This window comes from Chaetomium tenue (assembly GCF_020726465.1).
Source record: "Chaetomium tenue strain MPI-SDFR-AT-0079 chromosome Unknown F5144scaffold_2, whole genome shotgun sequence".
Taxonomy (NCBI): domain Eukaryota; kingdom Fungi; phylum Ascomycota; class Sordariomycetes; order Sordariales; family Chaetomiaceae; genus Chaetomium; species Chaetomium tenue.
In genome coordinates, this window is record NW_027117330.1 from 2,007,657 (window position 1) to 2,026,274 (window position 18,618).

The 18,618-nt window shown below is 56.6% G+C and overlaps 6 protein-coding genes across 6 annotated transcripts; 5 read left to right on the forward strand and 1 right to left on the reverse strand.

The window, feature by feature from the left end:
* The first annotated feature begins 70 nt into the window (after positions 1–70).
* F5144DRAFT_111421 (eukaryotic cytochrome b561-domain-containing protein) lies at positions 71–1,648 on the forward strand. Its single transcript, XM_066782133.1, has 2 exons — positions 71–905; positions 977–1,648. Exons 1-2 carry the CDS (start codon positions 564–566, stop codon positions 1,376–1,378), a joined length of 744 nt encoding a protein of 247 aa, XP_066646335.1. The 5' UTR covers positions 71–563; the 3' UTR covers positions 1,379–1,648.
* A 559-nt stretch (positions 1,649–2,207) lies between these two features.
* On the reverse strand, positions 2,208–3,394 carry F5144DRAFT_482569 (chitin synthase III catalytic subunit; the record flags this gene model as incomplete). Its single annotated transcript, XM_066785343.1, has 6 exons — positions 2,208–2,753; positions 2,806–2,899; positions 2,961–3,048; positions 3,105–3,177; positions 3,268–3,303; positions 3,365–3,394. 6 exons carry the CDS (start codon positions 3,392–3,394, stop codon positions 2,208–2,210), a joined length of 867 nt encoding a protein of 288 aa, XP_066646336.1.
* A 2,482-nt stretch (positions 3,395–5,876) lies between these two features.
* F5144DRAFT_544918 (uncharacterized protein) lies at positions 5,877–9,877 on the forward strand (the record flags this gene model as incomplete). The annotated part of the gene is made up of 9 exons (XM_066787328.1): positions 5,877–5,974; positions 6,266–6,796; positions 6,863–6,940; positions 6,999–7,481; positions 7,533–8,245; positions 8,308–8,606; positions 9,086–9,116; positions 9,326–9,662; positions 9,784–9,877. The coding sequence occupies 9 exons, from the start codon at positions 5,877–5,879 to the stop codon at positions 9,875–9,877; spliced, it is 2,664 nt and encodes an 887-aa protein (XP_066646337.1).
* A 1,678-nt stretch (positions 9,878–11,555) lies between these two features.
* F5144DRAFT_484664 (mitochondrial carrier domain-containing protein) lies at positions 11,556–12,955 on the forward strand (the record flags this gene model as incomplete). Its single annotated transcript, XM_066785458.1, has 4 exons — positions 11,556–12,186; positions 12,256–12,444; positions 12,505–12,657; positions 12,747–12,955. 4 exons carry the CDS (start codon positions 11,556–11,558, stop codon positions 12,953–12,955), a joined length of 1,182 nt encoding a protein of 393 aa, XP_066646338.1.
* A 1,115-nt stretch (positions 12,956–14,070) lies between these two features.
* On the forward strand, positions 14,071–15,217 carry F5144DRAFT_618476 (kinase-like domain-containing protein; the record flags this gene model as incomplete). The annotated part of the gene is made up of 3 exons (XM_066791921.1): positions 14,071–14,235; positions 14,304–14,710; positions 15,202–15,217. The coding sequence occupies exons 1-3, from the start codon at positions 14,182–14,184 to the stop codon at positions 15,215–15,217; spliced, it is 477 nt and encodes a 158-aa protein (XP_066646339.1). The 5' UTR covers positions 14,071–14,181.
* Positions 15,218–15,435: 218 nt separating this feature from the next.
* On the forward strand, positions 15,436–18,146 carry F5144DRAFT_561633 (P-loop containing nucleoside triphosphate hydrolase protein). Its single transcript, XM_066788267.1, has one exon. The coding sequence runs from the start codon at positions 15,738–15,740 to the stop codon at positions 18,135–18,137; it is 2,400 nt and encodes a 799-aa protein (XP_066646340.1). The 5' UTR covers positions 15,436–15,737; the 3' UTR covers positions 18,138–18,146.
* The last annotated feature ends 472 nt before the right edge of the window (positions 18,147–18,618 follow it).

Sequence of the window (18,618 nt, forward strand, 5' to 3'; positions counted from 1 at the left end):
TCGCGTGCCGCCTGGTCGGATGTGGGAGCGGGGCGGCAACTGGGCTTGGTCTCGGCACGCCTTTTCGCAGGCAGGCAACTCGGCCAAGCCATTCATGCACAGGTTGGAATCATAGGGTAATCTATTGGCTGGAGCATCGGGCTTGCTGCCGTCATCGCAAGCTGGAGCTGCGCCATCGCTAAACCTCGTCCGTCGCAGCCGGGACCGAATTCTACAGTTTGGGGTTTCAGCTGTACAGCATCGCGACAATAGGTGGTGCTTTGAGGACGAGGCCCCCAAAGTGAAACATTACACCGTTAGAGGCCAATACCTAGTCTCCCTTTCATGCAAGCTGCCGACAAGCTGTTGGTTCAGCACTGCCCGCAGGAGCTCCCCAGCGCCTTAGCTCACTGGACCCCCTCCTCTACCCTTACATAACCACAGCTTTCCCCGCAGCTTCATACCTTCACCGGTCTGTCTTTTACATCCCCCACGCTTCACACGGCCATCAGCATTCACTGCGGTGCTGAATTCGAGATCCACGGCCTCTTGGAGTCGTTAAGCAACTGCGTTGTAGATCCAAAATGGCTTCCACCGAAACACCACCGGCGCAAGCCGACCCTCCCGCACCGCCCACCGAGAGCGAGCCTCTCCTCGGGAGACCTGGCGACGCGACACAGCAACCCGATGCCCCGATAGTCAGCAACTTTGTCCTTGGCACGGGCTGGATCGCCCAAGCTGGCGCCGTACTCCTCGTCGGCGTCATTTGGTCGTCCGTCCTCAGCCACGAAACCCACGCCCTCGTCACACCCCATCCCCTCCTCCAATCCCTCGGCTTCTTCACCGTCCTACAAGCCATCCTAATCCTCCAACCGACCACCACCCCAGCTGCCAAACTCCACGGCCAGCGCGCTCATTTCGTCCTGGTAAGCCATCCATCCAGCCCCCACCCCTCCCCCACCACCACCCAACCAACCACTAACACCCCCATCACCAGCACCTCCTCTCCCTCGCCCTCTTCATCTCCGGCACGACCATAATCGAAGTCAACAAGCACCGCAACCACCTCGCCCACTTCCACTCCCCGCACGCCTACCTCGGCAGCGCGACCCTGACCCTCCTCCTCCTGCAATACCTCTTCGGCTTCACCATCTGGGCGGTGCCGCGCGTCTGGGGCGGCGAGGACGCGGCCAAGGCCCTGTGGAAGTACCACCGGTGGACGGGCTACGCGGCGCTGGCGCTGCTGCTGGCGACGGTGATGGCGGCGATGGACACGGATTATAATAAGGCGGTTATGAAGGTGCCTGATCGGTGGGTGGTGGTGGCGGGGGTGTGGATTGTGATAGGGGTGTTTCCGAGGGTGCATTTGCGGAAGTTGGGGTTGAGGAGGGGGGCGTAGGGTGGTGGGGGACGTATTTGGTATTTGGTACGTGGGTAGGTATTTGCGTGTGCGGTGGAAGGGGAACTGAATGGTGGGTACGGTGATGGCTTTTGGGTTGTTGAATACCGCTGTGCTGTGTTTGCGCTGGGAAAGGGGAGGGAGGATTAATGCCAGGGGTTTGGATGCCCCGTACTGTTATGTTAGTGAGTATTGATCGATAGCGTGTTTTTAGGTCCAGCGCTGGGAGTTTCCCGAGGTAGAATGAATGAACTCTTGATTTACTGGAAATCTTGCTAGACACCTCAACCTCAATCCTCATTAACTACTCACATCGCCGTCTCTCGGGGTATACAGACGCCAAACATGTTCTCGCCCAATAATACATGCTGCCATAAACAACACACAACCGCTGGCCATATCCCCACTTCAAAATCAACCCCCGCTCATTAATTCGTGATCCTCCTTCATCACACCACGCTGACGCCGCTCCAAATTGTTGCTGTTTCAAACCCTGTGACCATTGGGCCAAGCTGTCTTTTTGACCCTTCGGCCAGTCGAATGCAAATGTGCCCGTTCGCACCGTGTATTATTCGGTATGCTTCTGCCCCCGTATTTCCGGTTTGTTGTCTTTTTCGTTTTTCGTTTTTCTGTTTTCTTCGATTTCGCACTCGATTCGCGCTGGACGCCGACATTCCGCCTAGCAAAAATAACCGCCCCCAAAAAGGTATCAACAAAAAAAAAGAGTGTCGTGAAATCCCAACCCCCAAACTCCAATGCTCCTTGTTGCCTGCCTGCCGTGTGGTGCGTCAATAAGGACGCGGGTATCTCGATCTCGATGGGCCGTGTTTTAAGGGTAGGGGTTGCCCGGGTCCACCGGCCAGTCGTCCTCGGTGATGCTGGACCAGAAAAGCCAAACCAGAACCACAGCCACTAGCGTAAACAGGGTCTCAAAGAGGGCGCCGTCGATCGCGCCGGATGTGCCGTTGCAAATGTACGGGCTGACCACGAAGTCGAAGACCTGACCCGCGGCGAAGGCGATCGCTGCTGAGACAAGGAACATCATGGGCCGCGTCTCGCCCAGCACCCTCAACACAAGCACCGTCTCTAGCACGAAGTAGAGAACGATCCAAAGGAGCGGCAAGAGGAGGTACAGCACATAGAGGGCGAGGTGCCTGTTAACGCCGGCTTCGCTTGAGTCCCAATACCCGGTAAAGGAGAACCCGGTGTCGAGGGCGATGTAGCCGACGCCGATGAGGAACAGGAGAGAGGAGCCGAGGAGGAGGCCGAGGGAAAATGGAGTCCCGTCATCCATCAGCTGGTATCCAACAATGCCATTGAGGAAGAGGATCCATGTGGTCGCCGCAATGGCGCCGATATGAATGGCGCTAAATGCCTGTAAAATCGGTGAGATTAGGAACGCCTTGGACAATTGGGTGTTTACTCACCAATCGCACTTTGTTATCCAAAGGGAAATCCCCGACTGAGAAAATTTCACATATTGAGATCAGTATATATCCTATGAGGAACGCTTGCATTTCTCTGCCACAATGGTTAGCACATAAGTTACAAGGAGATCAGATGAATAACCAGGCCGACTTACCTCCGCCCGACAGCTGCCCGTTTCCTTTCTGAGCGAAGCAATAGCAAGACACTGATGACGATTGCAATTCCGCACAGTATTATGGACCCTGGAAAGTGTCAGTTGCTAGGCATAGGAGGGGGGTTGTGGAGGAGTATCACTAACCAAGATTGCCCAGCTGCCGTTCATCGGACAAAGGGATGCCCTTCAACGTGCACTCGCCGTCCCATGGCCCTGACTGGTTGTCTGTGGGTGACAAAAGCTGCAGAGACAGAGGTGAGCAGATGTCCCTCAAGCGATGAAAACTTTTTCTTTGAATCACACTCACATTGCAGATGGGGAGCGTAGCATCGCGACAGAATTCCTATGTGGTGACATGGTTAGTTATGTGCACTTTTTCCACCCATGGCCCGTTTGTCGCTCACATTGAAATTGCCAAACTTTGTTGAACCCATTGTGGAATGTGAGACCCCGGCCGTGCTATGTGGTCTGTGATCTGTTGGAGCGTCGCGGCCGTGATGCGACGGGGGCGTGTTCTTTTTTGCTTGGGCGAAATCAATTAAATGCACAATGGAACACCGTTTGTTTGTGTATAGCTGAAAATTTGTTGTGTTCCTGTCCTTCCTCGCCCGCCTCGTCTCTCACCGACCATTCGAATGCGCGCACGAAGCGTTGGCCGGGATATGCGGTGGTTGGCGGTGGATGGCGGTGGGGACCTGAATTGAACCCAAGCCTTGTGCAGCTGATGACCCGAGTCCCCAACAACTAGCCTGCTTCTCTGCAAATGCGAAATCCTCCTCTTTTATCTCATACAATGTTGTCCAATGGCTCCGTGATTCTATTCGCGCATGCAATGGCAGCTTCGGAGAGGGCGTCAGAGGGGTTTTCGGCTCGTTCTTCGGGCGGGCGACCGCGCTGTTGCGGGATGATTGCTGTGGTGACCGGACTGAGAGCGAAGCGCAGGGCCCGGCTGGGTTTTGGTCACAGCTCCGCAATATAAAACTCAATGCCCCGGTCGCAGGCTGGGGAACTCGGCAGGAACGCAAGATGGCGCGCCCCGTTTGTCGTGGCACGGAGACCGGCCCACACAAGGATCCCGAACTCGCGATTGGATGGAGGTTTTGGGCACTTTCCTATCCAGGGACAAGGCCCAGCCACTTGGCGAGATGAATGAGACTCGATCCAACCAGCTTTGATTCACTTGGCTGGAACGGTAGCATGGAACGGTTTCTTGCCCTCGAACCGGGAATTCGCGATCTCAGAGACAGATGCATTCCAGACGATGGCGTTTGGCGCCGGTGTGTCCACATGCACTTCGTTGGGAAAATCTATATATATGCAGCGCTTCGCAATGTCTGTTGGCTATGCTGCTGACGGGATGGCGCAGGTCGGCGGGGTGTGGCGACAGGGATGTCCTTAGTCTTAAATGCGTCCCTCTGTTTCTTGCCATTGAAACCTTGGAAGGGATGATGAAAACAGGCGGTTCCTGTCACTGCAATTGGTGGCTCAAAGAGATTGGGCTAGCAGCCCGGAGGATAGCCCGAAAACGACTTTCCACGACTTTCGTCTTCACAGTAACTATGGCAGTATGATGGATTGGAACCTGGGGTCGTGCATCGTGTATGCATGATGAGTTGGATGCTGAAAAAGAGGCCGATGACGACGCTCCGAAACACGTCTTTGTCCAAGCCACATTTGAAGGACTGGTAAGCTGGAACTGGTTGGCCTGTGGCGCCGGCCCGTCGTTGTGGGCCATCCCAAAGGTTGGTGCATGGCCTTCCCTTCAATATCCCAACCAAGGGCCATGCAAGTCAGTCCATGCGCCTATCCGAGATTGGGTTTTCCCAAGGGCATTGTTTGGTCCAATGGCGCTCTCGAGTCTCAGATTCGCATCCTCGACAGATGCTAGCAACCGAAATAGCCATATGGGAAGTTCGATCATTAATAATTATTTCTATTGTCCCAGGTGTTGCGAGATTTAAATATCCCGAGCCACTGACTGTGCGTGTACATAAACACTTTGACATTGTATGCATTGTATGCATTGTGTGGATGTACCCGGAAGGCAGAGGCGGCAGCACCGCGGGCTCCCGTGTGTCCCACTATCAGCGGATCCGGCCCCACGGTGCCCAGCCTGCGCCGCCCGGCGATTCATGCGCGAGACTTCCGCTCCGGGAGGGCCTTGTAAGCCGTTGTCGCCCCGGATGGCCTCGGCGAGAAGAGGGGCGATAACTCTGCTCTGAGCCCACGCTTGAGCCCCCCCTAACCATGTCACGTATTCGCCGCCCGGGAGCCATAACTACACACTGCGTTTTGGGCCATAATCTGACCGGGCAGTTGGTCGTGAGATTCGGCATGGACCCGGCGACCTATGGCGGCACGGCTGGTCCCGGCCAGGCTGTTGGCTGATCGCTGACAACATCAGAAACCGAGAAAATCTCGAAGGCGGTGGCGGTTGATTCCGTTAGATCTCGCGAATCTCAAAACAGTCGAAGAAGCTGGGATATTGCCTGGCCGTGAACGCCACCACGAAGGCCGCACGATGGACTCGCCCGGGCTGCTGGGGAACTGAGATTTAATTTCGTCAAATCCCTTCAGAGCCCCGCTTCGGGGAAAAGAAGTCGTGCTCGTGCGCAACGGTTTGTTTCACTCCATTTGTGCGGAGTTTTAACCCCATCCCATTTGACCCCATTTGCCCCTCCTCATCTGGACCGTCAGCCTGATATTTTCTGGGTCGCCAGGCTGAGGTTCTTGCCCAGATTGCCAGATGACGAAAGTGCCCTCCAGAGGCGAATCCCACTGCACATTCCGCGTGACGCTCTCAGCCGTCCCGTGGACCCTGAAAGGGGTGAGACAAAACCGCAGTTTAACCGCTCAGAAGCAAAGGGTCGAGGATTGCGGTGCCGCCTTGCCGAGATTTCGTAGTGATTTGCAGTGATGTGCGCCCAGAGGGCATACTTGGCAAGCCGTGGGAGGCAGCAGGAGGAACAGAAGGCTCAGAAAGTTGGCTGTGAACAGGGGTTCTCCCCTGTATGGTGGGTTAGCGGCTTGGCAGTCATGGGGGTGCCGCGCCGCTAGCGAGTGTTCCAGCGGACGGCGCGGTCCCTCTGTTCGCCAACTGCTGCCATCTCCAACCATTCTTCTGCACCGCCGCCGTGACCCCGAGACCCGGAGACCCGACATATCCTCTTTGCGGCAACCCTCGTGACAGCTGACCGATGAGTCCCTCACCAGCGGATCCCGTTAAGCTCGGACAACACCCCCCGACTTCCCCCACCATCATTGTGCATCTGCACTCCACGCGGACGCGGGCTGCTGCCGAACAGCCCCATTACCTTCAAGATTCCCTCCTCCAATCCCACCAGGCTTCCCTCCAACATTCCCCTCCGCACACTTCCCGCCCACGGCGAGCGATCAGACCTTCAACGCAATCGGGAGCAGGCGTCCTCACTGCTTGCACCCCACGGCCGCGGCCACCCCGTCGATTATCCCGGCTACTCATCTGAGTCGGAAGAAGACGACAGTTCGTGGACAGACACGGGCGACATCGCCGAGCAGCTCGACGACGAAGATCCTCTGCGCCGGCGGGTGACAGAGACCCTCGACGGCGACGATACCCTCGCGGGCGTCTTGAAGAAGAAACACCATAACCGCCACTCGAAACGGGTTCGTTACAAAGAGCCGCTGTCCTCCGGGAGCAGCCGGTCAACGTCTCGGCACGCTGGCGTCATCGACAAAGAGGCCATCCAAATTCCAAACATCGGCAACCGCAAGGCATCCAGGGCAGAACGCCTACTAGCCGCAATCATGACGGGCGGGTCCAGTTCGATCCACGGCCTGACGGGCAAGCCGTTGCTGTCAGTTAATCCCAGCCCGGCAGCCTAGCGACTTGACACATGTGTGCGTGCTGACACTTGCCATAGGTATTTTACTTCGATTTTTGTATCATTAGGTGTCTTCCTTTTTGGATACGACCAAGGTGTCATGTCAGGCATCATCATGTAAGCTTGGCCCCTTCCCCGTCGCTACCAGTACCACCTGTTAACACGTCCCTTCTAGCGGCGAGTATTTTAAAGCGTATTTTCATGACCCGACCCCGGTGCAGATCGCGACCATGGTCGCGATCCTCGAAGTCGGCGCCTTCATATCTTCCCTTGTGGTTGGCCGGGTCGGTGACATCATCGGGCGGCGGAAGACCATTTTCTACGGGTCTTGCGTCTTCTTCGTCGGCGGCGCCATGCAAAGTTTTGCGGTGAACATGGCCATGATGATGACGGGCAGAGTGCTGGCTGGTCTCGGCGTTGGTATGCTGTCGACCATCGTGCCGGTCTACCAGTCCGAGATCTCGCCTCCTCACAATCGGGGTCAGCTCGCGTGCATTGAGTTCACCGGGAACATCATTGGCTACGCCACCTCGGTTTGGGTTGACTATTTTTGCATGTACATCAAGAGTGACCTGTCCTGGCGTGTGCCTCTGTTGATGCAGTGCGTTATGGGCGGCCTGCTCGGCTTGGGGAGCCTGATCATTGTCGAGTCACCCAGGTACGTCGTTTTGCCCCTTGCGGCCCTTTCCATATGCTAATCGATTCGCAGATGGCTGCTGGACAACGACCATGACGAGGAGGGCATCGTCGTCATTGCAAACCTCTACGGTGGTGGCGACATCCACAACCCTCGTGCCCGCGACGAGTTCCGCGACATCAAGATGAACGTCCTCATGCAGCGCCAAGAGGGCGAGCGCACCTACGGCGAAATGTTCAAGCGGTACGGACGCCGCGTGTTCATCGCCATGTCGGCGCAGGCGCTAGCCCAGCTGAACGGCATCAACGTCATTTCGTACTACGCGCCTTACCTTTTTGAGCGAGCCGGGTGGATCGGGCATGCCGCCGTGTTGATGGCTGGTATCAACGGTATCACCTATGTTCTGTCGACCATCCCACCGTGGTATATCGTGGACCGCTGGGGCCGGCGGCCGATTTTACTCTCGGGCGCTATTGCTATGACGATTTCGCTGTCGTTGATCTCATACGTGCAGTATCTCGACATCCCCGCCACGCCGAAGCTGGTCGTCATTCTCGTAGTCATCTACAACGCGGCGTTTGGATACTCGTGGGGACCTATCCCGTGGCTCTACCCGCCCGAGATCCTGCCTCTCAAGATCCGCTCCAAGGGTGCCAGTCTATCGACAGCCACGAACTGGGCCTTCAACTTTCTCGTGGGTGAGATGACGCCTATCTTGCAGGAATTGATTGCCTGGCGGTTGTACCTCGTGCACGCCTTCTTCTGCGCCGTCAGCTTCGTAGTTGGTATGTCCCCCACCCCCCCCTTTTGTTCCTCACGCGATGCCCTGTCTAACCCCCCGACCCAGTGTACTTCCTCTACCCCGAAACGTGCGGCGTCCGCCTCGAAGACATGGACGTCCTCTTCGGTGACTCGACACGCGCCTTCAACACCCCGGCCGCGGGCACCCCGGCCATTCACGCCGAATCGGACGCCCTCCTACGGCCTGCGTCGCCCATTACGGGGCTCGATGCCGCGAGAAATAGATCGCCGCTGGGCAGGCACGCTGCCAGCGCGGCAATCCCGGGGCTTGACATTGAGCCGCCTGTTGATGTGGAGGCAGATATTAAGCCCAGCCAGGGTGGTGGTGGTGGTGGTTCCGGGGGGGTAGGCGGGTGGTTTTCGAGGATGATTGGACGGGGAGGGAGTGGTGAGGGGAGCGGTGGGGCGTATGCGGCTGTTGACCAGCGGGAGAACTAGACGGGTGCGGCTTAGAGGACCAATGGGGACTAGCTACACAGTAGACTCGTTGGATGGGTGGGTGGTTCCTGGGCTTGGGTATCGCGCGGTGCATATAGATGGCGCGGATGCGTGTGACTGCCGCTAGGATGGCAGGGTATTCTGGGATATGCTTTCTCTTTTCTACTCTTGGGACCTAATGATTCTTGGTTCGGTATTCTATCTAGAAGTGTTTGCTGGTGGAGTCCAGTGGGTGTGTAGCATGCGGTCGTTTCTGTCAGAGCCGTAATGGGGTTGAATCAAGAGTTCGATTTCCCCGCCACTATTCCGGCCCGTTTACCGTAATTCTGTGGTCGTGCAATACACGCTTTACTCAACTACGCAACCTAGCAACCTGATAACTAAAGTGTTTTCTCATCTTCTTGACCACGGGCAAGAGTAAAATGCGCTCGCCGAGTTCATTGATTGGCCCGTGCACCAAGCCGTCAAACGCCCCAGAATCACATCTCCACTCAACTGCACTCAACTCAAACCCAACTCACCATCAACTCATATCAAAACTACCACCACTCACACGAACCGCAACACCTCACTCACCCACCACCAACAAAAACCCACAAAATAAATAGAGATGACCGCCTCCCCAGAGCTCATCCACGCCTACCGCAGCCTGCTCCGCGCCACCCTGCGGGCCGTCCAATACTCACAACCCTCACGCACGACGATAACGCAGCAGCTGCGCGCGGGCTTCCGCGACCCGCACGGCACGCTGGACACGGAGCGTGTCCGCCACACGGTCTGGTTCATGAACGCGGCGGCGCAGCAGCGCGGGCTCGAGCACAAGATCCTCAAGAACCTGTGCCGTGTCCACTGGGAGCGGGCGAACGAGCGCTCGAAAATGCCGTGGCGGTTAAGGGTGCGGAAGATGGAGATGGAGGAGGAGAGGGCGGAGAAGGCGAGGAAGGGCGGGAAGGAGGTGAAGGAGTGAGTTTGATTTTCCTTTTTTTTGTCTTTTTTTTTCTTCATTTTTTTCTTGGTCTTTTGCTTCCCTTTTCTTGGGGTGTGGCTGTTGAAAAATGTGCGTTGCTAATGTGATGTCTCGAAGAAGGCAGGATGACCCCATCAGCGGAACGCAGTACGACCATTATGAACGTACGGTTGCCATGCTCAATGACACGATGGGCTTGTGTCTGCGTTGAGAAGCTTTGTTGAGAACTCATCGCGGGTACTGTCTGCCGTGCCGGACTGGCTGCCGGCTGACGGGTGCCAACCACCGACCCCAATGCCGCGCCCCCACCGAGGGGATTCGCCCTCGCGGCCGTTGTTGCAGTTGCCGAGCTTCAGCAGCCCTTCGGCCGTGCCTGCGGCTGATGCCGGTGGGAGCCGAGCCGATGCGGTGCACAGCAGCGGGTTTCACAACGGAACTGGAATTGCATTTCGGCTTCCCCAATGAGGGTCTGGTTGTAGTCTGGACTCACTCCGAAAAAGTGCGACTGGTCGAATGGTCGAATGGCTGCAATTCAGGAATCGAGGGACTCTTACCCCAAATTTGAGGACCCTCTTACGGATCGCCCGCAGCAGATCTACAAGATGTGCAGTTGGCTTGAAGACTGGCGCCAAAGTGCAGGGAAGTATGGGGTATCGGCTATCACACCCCGTGGCCCGGTGGAAGGGATCGCGGTGGCATCATGTCCTGCTCATCGGCGGATTTGAGATAAATATCGGTGGATACATTTTGTCAAAATTAGGAGCTATCTTCTGATGCAGACAGTTCGTCTCGGCATAGATTCAAAACCAAGTGCAGATGAGATAGAATCACAGGCCGCAGCGGGTGGCTCGCTGGTGTAGGTGGTGCTCCGCTTAGCTGCAGACACCCTCCTCAATTCGGCAAGCGATGGTGCAGCAATGACGTTACCCCTGCTCAAGTGCTCACCAGCCATGAAGCCATCGTCGTCTAGCCCGCATGCCAACCACCGCTCGATAAACGTAACGGCGGCAAACGGTGGTGTGGCGATCTCTCCCCAGTCCCCCGCTTCTACACGTAGATACAGCACAGCTCTTAATTCCTCTTTCCTTGCTTGAATTTGGTGAAGGGACATGTGACGGAAGTCACCGAGGTCGGGCCCCGCGCTAAAATGCCCCGGAATCTCCAGCGTTTGCAACTCGCTAGTGGCAGAGAGAGCTGAGCTTTCCGACCTGCACTCCCATCCATGACCACACCACATGGAAGGCAGCTTCTTTGTATCGCAACCCCGCAATTGAAGCTCCGCCAACCATCGCCTCCTCCACCACATACTCGTTGAGCTGTAATCGCCGTTACACAACCTAGTCGACTCGAAGTTGAAGACCCCGCCGTCCACCGATCAGCCAATTGACGCCCGACCCGCCACGGGCAGGGCATCCATATCGACGCCTGCACCTGCCCCTCTCCCTCAGTTCCATCGTCAACCCTACACCCATTTCTCCTTTATTTCGAATACCGTTGATGCTGCACCCGACCGCCCATTGACCCAAGAGAACGACAAGGGGCATCCCTTTCACCAACCCGGCGGGGGTTCTTATGGACCCTCACCCGCTGGCCCAGGCCCTTTCGCGACCGTCCTGCTGATGACTCTGGTCTCGGACGCCCCCGAGACCACTGTCTGTTGGCTAACGGCTGCTACGTGAGAGGTGCCCTGCCGAGACGCGATAACACGACACACACGATACGAGAGGAGCGACGGAAGAAGCAAACCAACGAGAAATATCAACGGGAAGAGCCAGGAAAATAGCATGCCTGCGGAGGTTCAGACCGCCACCCACGACGACGACGGCCACCGCCACGCACCTCTCTTACAAAATGGTCCAGCCTATGGACGTCGCCCTCTATCTCCCACCATGCCTTCTTATTCGTCCCCTTCACAGCATCACGATGGCCAGCAGGGATTGACACGGCAACCACAAAAGAATGACGAGAACTTGAGCAAACGGGATGACACCAACGATGATGAGGATATTTGTCCAGACCCCCGATTGGCGACAGCGGCCGCGGTGGCCGCCTTCAGTCGCAGTTCCTCCTCCGCCTCCAGTGGGTCAACATCACCCAGAAACAATGCCGTCTCGAGCTATCAGCGCCTGGTCAAGCGCTACCGCGTTGAGGTGGCCGCCTCGGCCTCCAGCGTACTATCCACTCTGACGACGTTTCCGCTCGACAGCGTCAAGACACGCATGCAAACGTACCAGTATGCCGGATTTCTGGACTGCGTCAAGCACACCTACAACCAGGAGAAGCTCCGGGGTTTCTTCCGCGGCGTCACGGCGCCCATGGCCAGCATCACGCTCGTGCGGACGGTTTCCTTTTCCATTTATCAGCGTTCAAAGTACGCCTACTGCGACTGGGTCAAGCGCAATTTTGGTGTCGATGTTATGGGGCACGTCAGCTCGACGGGCAGCTACCCGAACATGTGGACCGTGGCGACGTTTGGCGCGGCCGGTGCGACAGCCGGATCCTGCATAACAGTCATAGCCTGTGAGTTCAGTCTGGGGAGCTTGGGATTGGACCTCGACCGGGGTTTGTGATACTGACTGTCGTGGTCAGGCCCTTTCGAGTTGACCAAGCTCAGCGCCCAAGTGTCGGTTCTGATGGCAGACAAGAAGAACTGCCCAAAGCCGGAGAGCCATGCGATCGCCGCGAGCTATCAGAACAAAGGGACGCTGAAGACACTCCGAAATATTATCAAGCACCGGGGCGTTGGTGGGCTGTACACGGGGTTCAGGTTACACCTCAGTAAGCCTTCCCCTTTCTCTGTCGACCATGGTAGGGAGGAAAATTAACTCCATTCCGTAGTGCGTGACACGCTCGGGACTGCAACCTACTTCATGACGTACGAAAGCAGCAAACAGCTCCTGACGACCTTCGGGGGTGATGGCACCCATTCGAACCCACTCGCCGTCCTGGTCGCAGGAGGGTTGTGTGGTATCGTCTCGTGGGCTTTGATTTGTACGCCACCCCCCCCCCCCCCCCCCCCCCCCCCACCCCAATATTGAGTGTACAAGCCATCTAATTAATATCAATCTTCCCCAATCCAGATCCAGTCGACTCGGCGAAATCAATCTATCAGCGCAACTCCCTGATGTACTCTAAGGGCCAAACGGTCGAGCCCGTCAAGATCCGATTTTTCCAGCGTAACATGTACCGCGGTTTGGGTGTGTCCATGGGCCGGTCGTGTGCTGTGAATGCCGTCTTCTTTTCCTCCTTTGAGTTCTTGAAAAAGCGTATCAAGGCTTGGGAGGATTAACCATACCCCCTCCTTCCTTTGAGGCTTTTTTCATCAGTGTATGTCATATGGCCTTGTGTATTCCCGCTATCTCTGTCTGTCTATTACTTGGCTCGGGCGTTATGTCACCTTGCTTTACCGTGGCTGCTTTTTCTTTCTAAACCCGCCAGCTTGTTCAACTGGGGGCTAAATTGTACAAATTTGGACGGACGGTCGGAATGGGATTCTTAGCTGCCTGGACGGTGGCGGGCGGTGCATATAACGGGCTGCGTATCTTGCATTGGTTGTTCTGTTCGTCTTCACATCATTCTTCCCTTTGGGACCTGGGCGTCAAAGGGAAAGGGCGTTGTTATTTTGGGGGGTTGTCAAATTGCTCCTCACCTTGTTGGGAGAGGAGGTGGGTGGGCGTCATTCGTTTTTACATCGGAGCGGAAAGAGGAGAGTTTAGCGTGTGGGTTATACAATTTGGGAATGGAGCAAATTCTAGCATCTCTAAGGATTAAGCTGTGATTGACTGTATTTGATGCGGTGACTAGGGGATAGTAGAATATGGTCCTCGCCCTTACCTGCTCCAACTACGTTTACCGAGAGAGAGTAAGGTGACTAGATGTTAGGAGACAAATCCTTCCTTTGTTAACTAAAACAATCTGATCAACTGACCAAACTCATCAGAAAATGCATTGTTAACCGACGAAGAAAGGGGGGACGAAATGGGGACAAAGGGGCGCCCTGCCGTAGTTCCTGCTATAGCCGAAGAGAATGCCACGGATGGCGAGCCGGCGAACGACGATATTACAGTCGGTGACCAGCGGTTACCAGAGAGAATATGAGAACAACAACTCGGGCGTGTCTTGAATGCAGGAACCTATGCGTCGTATCGATGGCTTTGGCGGGTTGAGTTTTGAGTCTGTGACGTCTCTCAATGCTGGGGATTGGTGAGTCAGAGGTGTGCAGTAAGGTGTGGAAGATTGAAAAAGATATCGAGATGTTTGTTTATGAAATTTGGTTTGAGCGGTGATGGAACAGGTGGTTAACTATATAAACCGCCCTTTGGGCAGAAAGTTTTGGGACGTTTTGGTGTGCAGTTTGTATCGTGACCCCTGACTAGAGTCAACAGGATGGAATACGAATTTGTCGGCGACCTCGGGTGTGGCACGTTTGGGACAGTGTACAAAGCTCGTGAGAAGGGCACCGGCCGTGTCTTCGCCGTCAAGGTCCTGCTTCAACAGGGGGATAACGATAAAACTATGATGGCTCTTGCCTACCGGGGCGAGGGCCACATTCTTCCCAGTCTCAATCATGTAAGCGTCCCCATATCCCCCTCACACCTCTACACCCTTTATGTCCCGCGACTAACACCTGATCCCAGTCGCATATCATCCAATCATTCCACTCCCAAGGCTGGGGCAGCCCCCGAGTCGAGATCGTCATGTCCCTCATGGAGGGCACCGTCGCCAGCCTCAACGAAACCTACCCCCCCGAGCGAAGGCCGGAACTCGCCAACTCAGTCTTGCGCCAGATGCTCCCCGCGCTCGCCTACCTGGCCAAGCTGGGGTATGTCCACCGCGACGTCAAGCCCGACAACATCTTCTACAACACCACCGGCCCCGACATGCACCACTTCCAGCTGGGCGACTTCGGCCTGTGCGAGCTCGAATCGATCATCGCGGCCGACGACGGCGACGCCGTCGGCGCGAGATCGTACCAGGCCCCGGAGCTGCACCCAGACCACCTCCATAAATGCTGCCAGACGCACAAGTCGGACGTGTGGGCGCTGTACGTGACGGTTTTGTGGGTACTGGAACTGGGCCGGCTGTGGGAGCGGGCGCGTTTGAAGGGGAGTTTGGAGTTTAAGTTGAATCTGGCGGCGAGAGCATTGGTGGATGACAAGGTAAAGGGGTTGAGGCCGATGGCGAGGTTGGATCCGAGGGTCAGGGCTACGGCGGGGGCGATGGAGTATTTATTGATGGCTGGGGAAGTTGGTGTGGTGGTGGGTCGATGGGAATCGGTGGGGGACCATTGACGGCTTGTTGGCCATGTTGCAACAAGATTTAAGCCATCCAAGTTGTTGTTTCCTAGTTGGGAGGGCGACTTACACATTTCATCGATGACGAGGGTTAGGGCTGGGTGCCATTTTCCCAATCTTCCATGTTTCCGTTCCTTCTCGCACATCCCTAAGGTATTTCGTGATTCTTACTCCTATCATTTCCAAACCCTTACAAACCCCCCCCCCCCCGCTCCTTTAAGTTTTTCCTGTCTTCCCCCAGCTCTCTCCATCTTTGATCTCCATCCCTCATCTCGATCTCGTTTCATTCCCCCACCTTCTGATTGGCTGTGGCACAGTGCGAGAAGAAACACGGCCTATTGCAACTATATTGTGTTCCATTCTTGTCGCATAGTAACTCGGTTAGCTTTGAGTAACGAGATAAGAGAATACCTATACCAGATTCAGTCAGTGAATATGAAACTACAAACTTAAATTCGAACTAAACCAGGCGGGTATCTTGGGGGAAGTCGGGAACGTTGGATGGTCGTATATACCGTTGGTTGTATGGACACCGCGGCACTGTACGGCAGCGGTACCCTTCATTGCTCATTCACAAGTTTTTTTTTTGCCTGCATTTCACCAACCGAGCTCATTCAGGATCACACAAGCAAGCGCATTTCGGCCACAGCCCAACTGACTTGTCGGGATTAGGCAATACTGACGTCTTGAACGGCTCTCCCTGATTTATTTCTGCATTTTACTTAATTTTCTTCTTTTTTTTTTTTCCACTTCTGTTTATTGATACCAACACACGGCATGTCACGGCGGCAAGGAGGCAACATGAGATTGGGGCTAGACCGTGAGGTTTACCAAATTATTCTCAAACTAGAAGAAGAAGGGAGTGAAAGCGGGCGGAAACCCCGACTCACTGTAGGATCGGTCTACGACAGTATTAAGCGCTCAAACTCAAGCCTTGCCCGCCAGAAAAAGAAGACACTGGAAGAGTCGATTGAGCGCGTGTTGGCGGTAAGGAAAGACCAGTTAAAAGCGGACGAGCAGGAAGACTCGGACGATGCTCTCGAGGCCCAAGAGCAAGAAAGGATAAAGGCGGCGAAGGCCGAACGCGACCAGAATATCATCAATCGCCAGATCGCCAAGGCCTGGGGTTTCGCAAACAACGAAAAGAGCGAGAAGAGCGCCGGCACAGACTCTACCATCACACCTGCCGCGACACCAGCTACAACGCCTAGCGCACCACCACCCGAGGCTATTGGAAGAGCACCTAGCATGGATACTCCTGGCGCTACTGGGGACAGGCAAGCGAATGGGGAACCGCGACCCAAGAAGCGGAAGAGTGGTCCCAAGGAGGTCGACAGGAGCCCTCCATCAAGCGTATCTATCCTAGACATCGCTGGCGTGGACGATACGCTCGACAGGTTGTTGGACGAGGTGTGGTTTCCGCTCTGCGCCGGCGAGGCCTGCGAGAAGATGGGCTACCGCTACGACAATGGGGTCCTGCTCCACGGGCCGTCGGGCTGCGGAAAGACGACGCTCGCCCATGCCGTCGCCGGGAGCGTAGGCGCCGCCTTCATCCCGGTGTCTGGGCCGTCCATCGTCGGGGGTACATCGGGTGAATCCGAGAAGAACATCCGCGACGTGTTCGACGAGGCTATCCGCCTCGCACCCTGCCTCGTGTTCTTCGACGAGATCGATTCTATCGCAGGGAGGCGGGAGAGCGCAAACAAGGGGATGGAGAGTCGTATCGTGGCAGAGATCATGAACGGCATGGACCGCATCAAACAACAAACCCCGCTAGGCAAGAACGTGGTAGTCCTAGCGGCTACCAACCGGCCCGACTTTCTAGACCCGGCCATCCGCCGCCGCTTCAGCTCCGAGATCGACATGGGGATGCCAAACGAGAAAGCACGCGAACACATCCTCCGGTCGTTGACCCGCGATCTCAGCCTCGCAGACGACGTTGACTTTAGGGAGCTGGCCAAACTGACTCCCGGCTACGTCGGCAGCGACCTCCAATACGTCGTCAAGGCCGCTGTGTCTGGCAGCTGCCGCGGCAAACTCGAGGATCTCCTCCGCAAAGCCCGCGCGCTGGGTGCCCCCGACTACCTCACGGCGGCCTCGCAGAAGCAGCGCGACTGGGTCCTCCTCGAAGACCACCGCCGCGCGCCCTGGGAGGAGAGCCACATCACCATGGCCCAGTTCAAGTCGGCCGTATCACGCGTCCAACCCGCTTCCAAGCGTGAGGGCTTCAGCACCATCCCGGACACAACGTGGGCCCACGTGGGCGCGCTCGACGACGTGCGCAAGAAGCTCGAGATGTCTATCATCGGCCCCATCAAAAACCCAGAGCTCTTTACGCGTGTGGGCATCAAGCCGGCCGCGGGCATCCTACTATGGGGCCCGCCAGGGTGCGGCAAGACGCTCGTGGCCAAGGCAGTGGCCAACGAGTCCAAGGCCAACTTCATCTCCATCAAGGGCCCAGAACTACTCAACAAATACGTAGGAGAGTCAGAACGAGCAGTGCGGCAGCTATTCGCGCGGGCCAAATCCTCGGCCCCCTGCATCCTGTTCTTCGACGAGATGGACGCGCTGGTGCCGCGGCGCGACGACTCGCTCTCGGACGCCAGCGCGCGCGTCGTCAACACGCTGCTCACGGAGCTCGACGGCGTCGGCGACCGCTCGGGCATCTACGTCATCGGCGCCACCAACCGGCCCGACATCATCGACGAGGCCATCCGCCGCCCGGGCCGCCTCGGCACCAGCATCTACGTCGGCCTGCCTTCGGCCCCGGACCGCGTCGACATCCTGCGCACCCTCTTCCGCAACACCGTCTCCAAGGCCCGCGCCGAGCGCCGCCAGCTCGAGGCCGCCACAGCAGCCGGCACCGACGTCGACATGACCGACCTCCCCACCACCACCACCACAACAACCACCACAACCACCCCCGAAGCAGACCTCGAAAAGGTCGCCCTCGACATGCGCTGCACGGGCTTCTCGGGCGCCGACCTGGGCAACCTGATGCAGGCGGCGGCGCAAGCCTGTCTGGAGCGGGCCTACCTGATGCAGCGGGCGGGTGGTGGTGGCGGCGCGGCGGGTGCGGCGGCCGACCCGGTGATCACGGCGGCGGACTGGGAGAGGGCGCTGCGCGAGACTAAGCCGAGTGTGAAGGATGCGGGGAGGTATATGCTTGAGGGTTGAGAGTTGGGGGGTAGGTATGGACATAGGGGGGGGTTTAAAAGGGGGGGCGGGGATATATTGTTGATTTATTGGTGTATCTGCCTACTCGGCCACCCCTGATGTTTGTTTTCTGTTTTCGTTCATTGTTTGTGGCTAAGAGATGTCACCCCCGGTGACTGGGGTAGCGGTGACCACGGTAATAGCATCCTACTGCGAGAAATACAACCCATTGCCTGCCTTCTCCGTGTCAGGAGCGGCATAGCAACTTGGCCAGTTGTAACTGGGGCCACGACGCTGGCCCGATACTGGAATTTGGGGCCGTGGTCAAGCACCGCAGTTCAAGTCCAACTAATTCCGCGGCATCTCATCAATGGGGAAGCATGCTCTTTTTTGCCTTGTTCTTCGTTTTGTCGTCACTGCTCGGAAATTTTGCTGTATACAAGAGGTGGTTTCTCGGGATTCGGCATCTCGGCAACTGAAGCATTTAGCCTGTCTCCTGTCT

Bases quoted from the DNA above. Each gene is read 5' to 3' on its own strand.
- F5144DRAFT_111421 (XM_066782133.1), top strand. From the start codon at position 564: ATGGCTTCCACCGAAACACCACCGGCGCAAGCCGACCCTCCCGCACCG. The intron at 906-976 runs GTAAGCCATCCA...CCCCATCACCAG, and splicing joins AGCGCGCTCATTTCGTCCTG to CACCTCCTCTCCCTCGCCCT.
- F5144DRAFT_561633 (XM_066788267.1), top strand. From the start codon at position 15,738: ATGTCACGGCGGCAAGGAGGCAACATGAGATTGGGGCTAGACCGTGAG.